We start from the raw sequence: 12,190 nt of genomic DNA on the forward strand, positions 1-12,190 counted from the left end.
GCCCTGCAAATTTTTTCTCATCAGATAATTATCCAATTTCCTTTTGAAAGCCATGATTGAATTTGCCTCCACCTCACTCACCAAGCAATGCATTCCAAATCCTAACCATTCGCTGCACAAAACATTTTTCCTCATGTCGCTGTTGGTTCTTTTGCCAAAATTGCCCTAAATTGGTGTCCTCTGGTGCTCAACCCTTGCACCATTGGGAACAGGTTCTCCCAATATAATCAGTCCCTCATGATTTTGAACACCTCTAACAAATCTCTTGTCAACTTCCTCTTCTCTAAGGAGAACTGTCACAGTTTCTCCAATCTATCCACATAACTAAAGTCACCAGAGTCTTTTCTGCACCCTCTCTAATGCTTCACATCCTTCCTAAAGTATGGTGCCAAGAATTTAGACACAATACTCCACGTGAGGCCGAACCAGTGTTTAATAAAGGTTCAGCATAACTTCCTTGTTTATGTACTCTATGCTTCTATTTATTAAGCCCACAATCCCGTATGCCTTATTCACCACATTCTCAACCTTCCCTGCCACCTTCAACGATTTATGCACGTATACCTCCAGGCCCCTTTAGAGTTGTATCCTTTATATTGCCTCTCCTTGTTCTTCCGACAAAATGTATCACTTCACACTTCTCTATATTAAATTTAATCTGCCACAAGTCTGCCCATTCCACCAGACTGTCTATGTCCTCTTGAAGTCCATCACTATAATCCTCACAGTTCACAATACTTCTAAGTTTTCAAGTTGTCATCTGCAAACTTTGGAATTGGGCCATTCACATCCAAGTCTAGGCCATTAATACAGGTCAAGAAAAGCAGTGGTCCAAATACCAACCCCTGGGGAACCCCACTATATACCTTCCTCCAGTCCACAAAACAACCGTTCTCTCTTTCCTGTCACTCAGGCAATTTTGTATCCGTGCTGCCACTGTCCCTTTTATTCCATGGGCTTTAATTTTACTGACAAGCCTGTTATGTGGCACTTTATCCAACACCTTTTGGAAGTCCATATATATCACATCAATCGCATTCCCCTCATCAACCCTCTCTGTTACCCCATCAAAAACCTCAATTAAGTTAGTTAAACATGCTTTGCCTTTAACAAATCCATGCTGGCTTCCCTTAATTAATCCATATTTGTCCAAGTGACTATTCATTTTGAAATAAAAACAGAAATTGCAGGAAATACTCAGCAGGTCTGGCAGCATCTGTGGAGAGAGAAACAGAGTTAAAATTTCAGCTTTGTGATCTTTCATCAGAATATTAATTTTGTTCTGGATTATTGTTTCTTCCCACCCCCAGGTTAAACTGTAGTTCTGGGGTTTATCCTTGCACCCTTTTTTGAACAACGGTGTAACATTTGCAATTCTCCAGCCCTCTGGCATCACCCCTGTATCTAAGAAGGATTGGAAGATTATGGCCAGACCTCTGCAATTCCATCCTTCCCTCAGTATCCTCGGATGCATCTCATCTGCTCCTGGTGATTTATCAACTTTAAGTACAGCCAGCCTTTCTAGTACCTCTTTCATAATGACTTTGGCAGCATCTTTTTCCTCGGTAAGGACAGATGCAAAGTACTTTTCTAGTACCTCAGCCACGCCCTCTGCCTCCATGCATAAATCCCCATTTTCATCCCTAATCATTCCCACCCCTCCTTTTGCTATTTATATGCATATAGAAGACTTTTGGACTCCCTTTTACATTAGCTGTCAGTTTCTTCTCACTCTGTTACTTCATTTTTCACTTCCCCTGTAAAATTTCTACATTGAGCCTGGTTCTCATTTGTTATATCAACCTGACATCTTTCATCTTACTCTCTATCTCTTTCACCATCCAGGGAGCTCTGGATTTGTTTGTCTTACCTTTCCGCCTTGTGGTAATGTTTCTCAACTGTACCCAAACCATCTCCTATAAAAGGAGAGCCCATAGTTCCGTTACAGTTTTGCCAGCCAATCTACAATTCAAATTTAACTGGGACAGATCCTTTCTGGCCCCAGTGAAATTGGCCTTGCTCCAATTAAATATTCTCACTCTGGATTTCTCCTTGTACTTTTTTGTCGCTAACCTAAACCTTTTGATACTATGACCTGTGTCCCATAATTGTTCCTCTACTGACACTTGATCAGCTCCAGAAAAGCCTCCTGCCTTGTTGGACCAGAAATATACTGATCAAGAAAATTCTGCTGAACACACTTCAGAAACTCTTTCCCCTCTCTGCCTTTTACACTACACTACCACAGTCTATATTTGGATAATTAAAGTCTCCTATTATCACTATTCTATCTTTTTTGCTGTAATTTTCCTGCATATTTGCTCCTCTATGGGCTGAATTTTCATTACAGATGCGTGAATCAGGAACCGGGTTTGTTTTCGGGTCAGAAACCTGCCTCTGTGGGGAAACTGATTAAAGTTAAGATTTTCAAGTGGGTAAGCCCTGAAGTGGCATGGAGACAGGTTTCCTGTTCAATTAAGGGCAGCGGGCAGGCCCTTAAAGCTAGAAAGCCAATCAGAAGCCTTCCAGCTTTGGAGGAGCACCTGGCTGCAGTGCAAGGTAAGTAACAGGGCGGGTGCTTCAACATGAAGATGCCCTTTCAGCCACTTTTTAAAAATGGAAAAACAGTAAAAGCAGCCAGGCCACCACTGTTAGGGGTGAGGGGAGCCCTCTACAGGGTGGTCTTTGTCTGTACCCACACCCCAGCCAGGCAGGCAGGGAGGGCCTGTAGGCCTGCCAGAAGCACTGGCACCCCAGCCTGCCGCTGGTGCCCATCTCCAGGCAGTTGATCTGCCCCCCCGTCATGAGGGAAGACTGGAGACTGATTGGAAGATCCTCCTAAACTCACCTTCAGCGAGGCTGTTAATGTGCCTAATTGTCTGCCTGCCTGCTTTGTGGGGCCAGGAGGCTTTCCAGGGCTTTGAACCCGCCTCCTCCAAAATGTCTGGTGCCAGAAATGGCATCCTGTTACTGACACGCCAGCCGGTGCTGGTATTTACAGGGCCCCCCGACTCCATTCCCACCTTTGAGGGGCCCCGAAAATTCAGCCCTCTATCTTTCCCACTAGTTGGTGGCCTCTAGAATATACCCAGTTGTGTAATGGTACCACAATTGTTTCTCAGCTCAAGCCAAATAGATTCTGTCCTTGACAGCTCCAGGAACATCCTCTATCTCCAGCAATGCAATATTCTCCTTAATCAATACTGCCACCCCTCCTCCTTTCTTTCCTTCCCTATCTTTCCTGAACACCTGGAATCCAGGCTTATTTAGTACCCAGTCCTGCCATTGTTTTTTGAGCCAGGTTATCTCCGCAACATCATATTCCCCCATGCCTGTCTGTGCCTGCGGTTCTCTAATCTTATTTACCACACTCCATACATTCACATACATGCACCGCAAATCTAATTTAGACCTCATTGTATTCCCTTTTAGTCTGACCCCACCTAAAATCTTACTATTTCTTACTCTTGTGCTATCTATCTCTCCTAAGTCCTTTGTGCACTAAAGCTCAGCTCGGGTCTGCAAATGAAACCCGACCCAAGCCCGACAGAACCACATCCGATCGCAAGCCCAGTCCGGCCTGAGCCCTTTCATTTTTTCCCGTGCCTGACTCAACCCGACCCGACCATCAATTAACCTACCTTCCGTTTTTCACTTTGTTGCTTATTTGCACAAGCTTAAAATGACTGTAACAAAACCACCTTTCAATTCCAAAATTTACATTAACATTGGAGCCACTTACTGGAGGTGGTGATAGAGCATGTCCGACCCGATCCGAACCCAAATGCCAGACCCGGAAGTGCGACCCGACCCGCCCCGAACCCAACACGTCGTCGGGTCCCATCAGGTTCAGGTCGGTAGCTGGCCTTTATTGTGCACCTTGTTTTTCCTTTCTAATGTTACTTACTGGTAAGATAATCCTGGAATAGTGAGCAGTTTTGTCAGACAAGCCAGGACCCAATAGTGCTTTATGTGGCCCAGCCCAATGTGAAAACAGAAAACAGAATACTGGTGAAGGATAGTTATTCAAATTGGCAAATGATGGGAGATGGACCACTGTTATTCACCATTTACATAAATGATTTAGGCTTGGGAATTAGAAGCACAATTACAAAATTTTTGTCTGACACCAAACAATTAATATAAAGGAGGACTGCCAAAATACAGGAAGACATTAACACACTTGCAGGATGGGTGTGTAATTCATCAATGAACTATATCAATAAGTGCTATATTCAAGTAGGAAAAAAAAGGTCACTAGTTCCTGGAAAGTAAGAGTCTAAATGGGGTAGAAGAACAGAGGGATATGGGATATAGATACACTGAAAGTAATGACACAGGTTATTAAGGATGTAAAAGAGTAAACAAAGCATTGGGGTTCATTTCTAGAGAGGTAGGAATGAAAAATAGAGAAGTTATGTTAAACTTGTGTAGAACCTTGATTAGATCACACTCCCCTTTCCCTCACCCTCCCCCTCCCCAACCCTGTTCCCCCTCGCCCCCTCTCTTTAGCACTTTCTCCTCCCCCAACTTTGCTGAACAAACTCTCAAAAGCTCAGTCTGGCACTCAGATCAAAACCACTTCCAACTTGGATTTGGTAAAGTGAATCAGCCAAGATTTCCAATCCTCATGGTTGGGAGCTCTAGCCGTGGATGAAGGGTGAGGCTCAGCCAGATTCAACTAATTCCCCCCTGCCCCATGTTCCTCGTCTCCTGGGACGAAACGGGGCCGAGTGAACTGTTCCCACCAGGCAGCAAATGGAGAGCAGTCGGTCAGCTGTCCAATTTAACCCCCCTACCTGATTTATCCTAATTTACAACAGTCCGATTTATCCCTGTGTAATTTACCCGATTTACCCTTAATTTACCCCTGCCTGATTTACCCCCCATATAACCCTGCCTGATTTATCCCACTAATTACACTCCCTCAATTTATTCCTGATTTACCATCTACCTGATTTACTCCTTAGCTGGATTTATTCCCAGCTTGATTTATCCTGTCTGATTTAGCCAGCCCCTATTCTGTGAGTCACAGTCTCAGTGGGGTACCAGAGTCAGATGTTGCTCATCCTGATAGCGTCTGAGTGAAGGAACAATTTTGCTGAGCACTTCTCACTCACTGCTGCAGTGAGCCAGGAGAAAGAGTTTGTCATTTTTTACTATAACAGAAATCCAAGCAATTCACTGTAATTATTACAACTAAACCACCGGCTTTTGCTTGTGCTGCAGGAGACAAATGGATCATAACTGCTGCCCACTGCCTTCATCCTCCATACGACCCAGACATCCCAAATCTCAGCAACTCTGATCTCATTAACATCACGTCATTTAAAGTTATTTTAGGTTAGTATCTGAACACTGTGAGCCACACTGCGCTGTACTGTGGAATTCTGCTAATCCACTCTAGACCCAGTCTGGACCCAGAGACAGTAAGGTTAGTGTGAATATCTCAGTGATTGATCGAGTTTAGAGGGAGAAACCAGTCGGTAAACCGAGCACAAGTCCCGCACCCTCCGCCATCCGCTGTACCCCAGAACCCCCATGTCCTCCTGCTCCCACACCGCCCTCCCCCACACCCTGCGCCTTCCACACCACCCTCCACCCACTGCTGCATCCCAATCCCCAAAGACCGCCTGCCCCTCCTCCTTCCCCCAATCCTCTGGCCTTGCCAGTAACACCTGCATCCTGAGAATCAATCAATTGCTTTTTAAAGAAACTATTGGTTTGAACGATCCGTTTAGGACGTGCTTTCTTTCAGAGATGCTGCACTCCATTACAGAACATTTACAGAACGAGAAAATGTTCCACCACAGAAACAGCCATTCCGCCCACTGAGGTCAAGATCAGTGCTTTTCTCAACATGGCCCATCTCCCCCTCACTCCCCACACCCTTTAATATCCCACCCAGTCTAATCCCACTCTCCCCTCACCCTTTAATATCCCACCCAGTCTAATCCCACTCTCCCCTCACTCCCCACACCCTTTAATATCCCACCCAGTCTAATCCCACTCTCCCCTTCACTCCCCACACCCTTTAGTATCCCACCCAGTCTAACCCCACTCTCCCCCTCACTCCCCACACCCTTTAATATCCCACCCAGTCTAATCCCACTATCCCCCTCACTCCCTACACCCTTTAATATCCCACCCAGTCTAATCCCACTCTCCCCCTCACTCCCTACACCCTTTAATATCCCACCCAGTCTAATCCCACTCTCCCCCTCACTCCCCACACCCTTTAATATCCCACCCAGTCTAATCCCTCTCTCCCCCTCACCCTTTAATATCCCACCCAGTCTAATCCCACTATCCCCCTCACTCCCTACACCCTTTAATATCCCACCCAGTCTAATCCCACTCTCCCCCTCACTCCCTACACCCTTTAATATCCCACCCAGTCTAATCCCACTCTCCCCCTCACCCTTTAATATCCCACCCAGTCTAATCCCACTATCCCCCTCACTCCCGACACCCTTTAATATCCCACCCAGTCTAATCCCACTCTCCCCCTCACTCCCTACACCCTTTAATATCCCACCCAGTCTAATCCCACTCTCCCCGTCACCCTTTAATATCCCACCCAGTCTAATCCCACTCTCCCCTCACCCTTTAATATAGCACCCAGTCTAATCCCACTATCCCCCTCACTCCCTACACCCTTTAATATCTCACCCAGTCTAATCCCACTCTCCCCCTCACTCCCTACACCCTTTAATATCCCACCCAGTCTAATCCCACTCTCCCCGTCACCCTTTAATATCCCACCCAGTCTAATCCCACTCTCCCCTCACCCTTTAATATCCCACCCAGTCTAATCCCACTCCCCCCCCCTCACTTACCACACCTTTTAATATCCCACCCAGTCTAATCCCACTCTCCCCTCACCCTTTAATATCCCACCCAGTCTAATCCCAGTCTCCCCCTCACTCCCCACACCCTTTAATATCCCACCCAGTCTAATCCCACTCTCCCCCTCACTCCCCACATCCTTTAATATCACACCCAGTCTAATCCCACTCTCCCCCTCACTCCCTACACCCTTTAATATCCCACCCAGTCTAATCCCACTCTCCCCCTCACTCCCCACACCCTTTAATATCCCACCCAGTCTAATCCCACTCTCCCCTTCACTCCCCACACCCTTTAGTATCCCACCCAGTCTAACCCCACTCTCCCCCTCACTCCCCACACCCTTCAATATCCCACCCAGTCTAATCCCACTCTCCCCCTCACTCATCACACCCTTTAATATCCCACCCAGTCTAATCCCACTCTCCCCTCACTCCCTACACCCTTTAATATCCCACCCAGTCTAATCCCACTCTCCCCGTCACCCTTTAATATCCCACCCAGTCTCATCCCACTCTCCCCTCACCCTTTAATATAGCACCCAGTCTAATCCCACTCTCCCCCTCACTGCCCACACCCTTTAATATCCCACCCAGTCTAATCCCACTCCCCCCCCCTCACTTACCACACCTTTTAATATCCCACCCAGTCTAATCCCACTCTCCCCCTCACTCCCCACATCCTTTAATATCACACCGTCTAATCCCACTCTCCCCCTCACTCCCTGCACCCTTTAATATCCCACCCAGTCTAATCCCACTCTCCCCCTCACTCCCCACACCCTTTCATATCCCACCCAGTCTAATTCCACTCTCCCCCTCACTCCCAACACCCTTTAATATCCCACCCAGTCTAATCCCACTCTCCCCTCACCCTTTAATATCCCACCCAGTCTAATCCCACTCTCCCCTCACCCTTTAATATCCCACCCAGTCTAATCCTGCTCTCCCCCTCACTCACCACACCTTTTAATATCCCACCCAGTCTAATCCCACTCTCCCCTCACCCTTTAATATCCCACCCAGTCTAATCCCACTCTCCCCTCACTCCCTACACCCTTTACTATCCCACCCAGTCTAATCCCACTCTCCCCCTCACTCCCCACACCCTTTAATATCCCACCCAGTCTAATCCCACTCTCCCCCTCACTCCCCACATCCTTTAATATCACACCCAGTCTAATCCCACTCTCCCCCTCACTCCCTACACCCTTTAATATCCCACCCAGTCTAATCCCACTCTCCCCCTCACTCCCCACATCCTTTAATATCACACCCAGTCTAATCCCACTCTCCCCCTCACTCCCTACACCCTTTAATATCCCACCCAGTCTAATCCAACTCTCCTCTCACTCACCACACCCTTTAATATCCCACCCAGTCTAATTCCGCTCTCCCACTCACTCACCACACCCTTTAATATCGCACCAAGTCTAATCCCGCTCTCCCCCACACTCCCAACACCCTTTAATATCCCAGTCTAATCCCACTCTCCCCATCACTCCCCACACGCTTTAATATCCCACCCAGTCTAATCCCACTCTCCACCTCACTCCCCACACCCTTTAATATCCCACCCAGTCGAATCCCATTCTCCACCTCACTCCCACACCCTTTAATATCCCACCCAGCCTAATCCCACTCTCCACATCCTTTAATATCCCACCCAGTCTAATCCCACTCTTCCCCTCACCCTTTAATATTCCACCCAGTCTAATCCCACTCTCTCCTTCACTCCCCACACCCTTTAGTATCCCATCCAGTCTAATCCCACTCTCCACCTCACTCCCCACTTCCTTTAATATCCCACCCAGTCTAATCCCACTCTTCCCCTCACTCCCCACACCCTTTAATATTCTACCCAGTCTAATCCCACTCTTCCCTTCACTCCCCACACCCTTTAGTATCCCACCCAGTCTAATCCCACTCTCCCCCTCACTCCCCACACCCTTTAATATCCCACCCAGTCTAATCCCACTCTCACCCTCACTCCCCACACCCTTTAATATGCCACTTAATCTCTTTCTGGGGTAAAAGTTCTGACGGTATCACTGTCGGTCTGGTAATTTACCCAAATGCTTATACTTTACGTATAATCCTCGAATGTGTCAAAAGGCTGTTCAGCTTTGGAAGGCGCACTCCTGTCCTCACATGATGATGTACACTCACACACTCCAACTGGCACAAACTCCAGTGGGTGTGACTGGCTCGTGCCTAGTTTAATCTACAGTAGTGAAGTGAGAGGCATATATTTGAAGTTCTTATATAGACTATCCTGATCAGTAATGAACATTAAATGTTCCAGGAATTTGGTGAAATAAGAGTCAGTTGAAATTGAAACATCTGGGTGTAGATTTTTTGCGTTGAGCGCAAACAGGAATCTGGGGCAAATTGTGCCTAAAATTGCGCCTGTTTTGAAAAGTTATTTTCTGCCGAGTTAGCACTCAAATTCATTCTCATATCACCGACATAAAATCTGCCATGAATTTGCGCAATCAGGCAGCCCTTTAAAATGTGATCTTTTTTCAATTTTGTTTTAAAAATTATGCCTTGGTATATTTAAGAGTGATAACCTGGTACAGTTTAACTGGAAATACTATAGTTCGAGTACTTTAGATGGGTCAGTTTTTGTCCAGTGTGTGCAGGAGGGTTTTCTGACACAGTATGTAGACAGGCCAACCAGGGGCGATGCCACATTGGATTTGGTACTGGGAAATGAACCCGGCCAGGTGTTAGATTTAGATGTAGGTGAGCACTTTGGTGATAGTGATCACAATTCGGTTAGGTTTACCTTAGCGATGGGCAGGGACAGGTATATACCGCAGGGCAAGAATTATAACTGGGGGAAAGGAAATTATGATGCGATTAGGCAAGATTTAGGATGCGTAGGATGGGGAAGGAAACTGCAGGGGATGGGAACAATCGAAATGTGGAGCTTATTCAAGGAGCAGCTACTGCGTGTCCTTGATAAGTATGTACCTGTGAGGCAGGGAGGAAGTTGTCGTGCGAGGGAGCCGTGGTTTACTAAAGAAGTTGAAGCGCTTGTCAAGAGGAAGAAGAAGGCTTATGTTAGGATGAGACGTGAAGGCTCAGTTAGGGCGCTTGAGAGCTACAAGCTAGCCAAGAAGGATCTAAAGGGAGAGCTAAGAAGAGCAAGGAGAGGACACGAGAAGTCATTGGTGGATCGGATCAGGGAAAACCCTAAGGCTTTCTATAGGTATATCAGGAATAAAAGAATGACTCGAGTTAGATTAGGGCCAATCAAGGATAGTAGTGGGAAGTTGTGTGTGGAATCAGAGGAGATAGGGGAAGTGTTAAATGAATATTTTGCATCAGTATTTACAGTAGAGAAAGAAAATGTTGTTGAGAATACTGAGATTCAGGCTACGAGGCAAGATGGGATTGAGGTTCACAAGGAGGAGGTGTTAGCAATTTTGGAAAGTGTGAAAATAGATAAGTCCCCTGGGCCAGATGGGATTTATCCTAGGATTCTCTGGGAAGCTAGGGAGGAGATTGCAGAGCCTTTGTCCTTGATCTTTATGTCGTCATTGTCGACAGGAATAGTGCCGGAAGACTGGAGGATTGCAAATGTTGTCCCCTTGTTCAAGAAGGGGAGTAGAGACAGCCCTGGTAATTATAGACCTGTGAGCCTTACTTCGGTTGTGGGTAAAATGTTGGAAAAGGTTATAAGAGACAGGATTTATAATCATCTTGAAAAGAATAAGTACATTAGAGATAGTCAGCACGGTTTTGTGACTGGTAGGTCGTGCCTCACAAACCTTATTGAGTTTTTCGAGAAGGTGACCAAACAGGTGGATGAGGGTAAAGCAGTGGATGTGGTGTATATGGATTTCAGTAAGGCGTTTGATAAGGTTCCCCACGGTAGGCTATTGCAGAAAATACGGAAGTATGGGGTTGAAGGTGATTTAGAGCTTTGGATCAGAAATTGGCTAGCTGAAAGAAGACAGAGGGTGGTGGTTGATGGCAAATGTTCATCCTGGAGTTTAGGTACTAGTGGTGTACCGCAAGGATCTGTTTTGGGGCCACTGCTGTTTGTCATTTTTATAAATGACCTGGAAGAGGGTGTAGAAGGGTGGGTTAGTAAATTTGCAGATGACACTAAGGTCGGTGGAGTTGTGGATAGTGCCGAAGGATGTTGTCGGGTACAGAGGGACATAGATAGGCTGCAGAGCTGGGCTGAGAGATGGCAAATGGAGTTTAATGCGGAAAAGTGTGAGGTGATTCACTTTGGAAGGAGTAACAGGAATGCAGAGTACTGGGCTAATGGGAGGATTCTTGGTAGTGTAGATGAACAGAGAGATCTTGGTGTCCAGGTGCATAAATCCCTGAAGGTTGCTAACCAGGTTAATAGGGCTGTTAAGAAGGCATATGGTGTGTTAGCTTTTATTAGTAGGGGGATCGAGTTTCGGAGCCACGAGGTCATGCTGCAGCTGTACAAAACTCTGGTGAGACCGCACCTGGAGTATTGCGTGCAGTTCTGGTCACCGCATTATAGGAAGGATGTGGAAGCTTTGGAAAGGGTGCAGAGGAGATTTACTAGGATGTTGCCTGGTATGGAGGGAAGGTCTTACGAGGAAAGGCTGAGGGACTTGAGGTTGTTTTCGTTGGAGAGAAGGAGGAGGAGAGGTGACTTAATAGAGACATATAAGATAATCAGAGGGTTAGATAGGGTGGATAGTGAGCGTCTTTTTCCTCGGATGGTGATGGCAAACACGAGGGGACATAGCTTCAAGTTGAGGGGTGATAGATATCGGACAGAAGTGAGAGGTAGTTTCTTTACTCAGAGAGTAGTAAGGGCGTGGAACGCCCTGCCTGCAGCAGTAGTAGATTCGCCAACTTTAAGGGCATTTAAGTGGACATTGGATAGACACATGGATGAAAATGGAATAGTGTAGGTCAGATGGTTTCACAGGTCGGCGCAACATCGAGGGCCGAAGGGCCTGTACTGAGCTGTAATGTTCTAAATTCTAAATTCTAATACAGATGAAGGGTGTTCATCACAAAAATAAGGATTTAAAATCAATGTCAATTCACCAGCTGTCAGTAACCCAATCCTAAAGTATTGAAAATGACTTTTACAAAATAAATAAATATACAAAACTTTTCACTAGTTATTGAGGTGCAGATTGTTAATTGTATATTAGTTGTATTTAGTGTGCAGGTGGGGGGCATTAACTGCAGATTCACTTGTGCTCCCAAGTGGGATGAGAAGCTCAGCATAGATTCAGAAGGAAGAAACGCAGAGCTGGAAATGAAAGCATAGCAAACAAACATTGGAAGAGAGCCAAAAAAGGAGTCAGATTGTGTTGAAGGGTATATAC

General features: G+C 46.3%; 1 protein-coding gene across 5 annotated transcripts in view; it reads left to right on the forward strand.

The window, feature by feature from the left end:
• masp1 (MBL associated serine protease 1) overlaps positions 1-12,190 on the forward strand; it is a 354,556-nt gene that overhangs the window by 292,605 nt on the left and 49,761 nt on the right. For 3 of the 5 annotated variants that reach the window (XM_068042858.1, XM_068042861.1, XM_068042862.1), the window contains one exon: positions 5,230-5,343. The exons of the other annotated variants lie outside the window; for them this stretch is intronic. In XM_068042858.1, coding sequence (XP_067898959.1) covers positions 5,230-5,343 — 114 coding nt within the window. The remainder of the gene's footprint in view (positions 1-5,229; positions 5,344-12,190) is intronic. 5 annotated transcript variants of the gene reach the window in all.

Source organism: Heterodontus francisci, chromosome 11 (assembly GCF_036365525.1).
Source record: "Heterodontus francisci isolate sHetFra1 chromosome 11, sHetFra1.hap1, whole genome shotgun sequence".
Lineage (NCBI taxonomy): Eukaryota > Metazoa > Chordata > Chondrichthyes > Heterodontiformes > Heterodontidae > Heterodontus > Heterodontus francisci.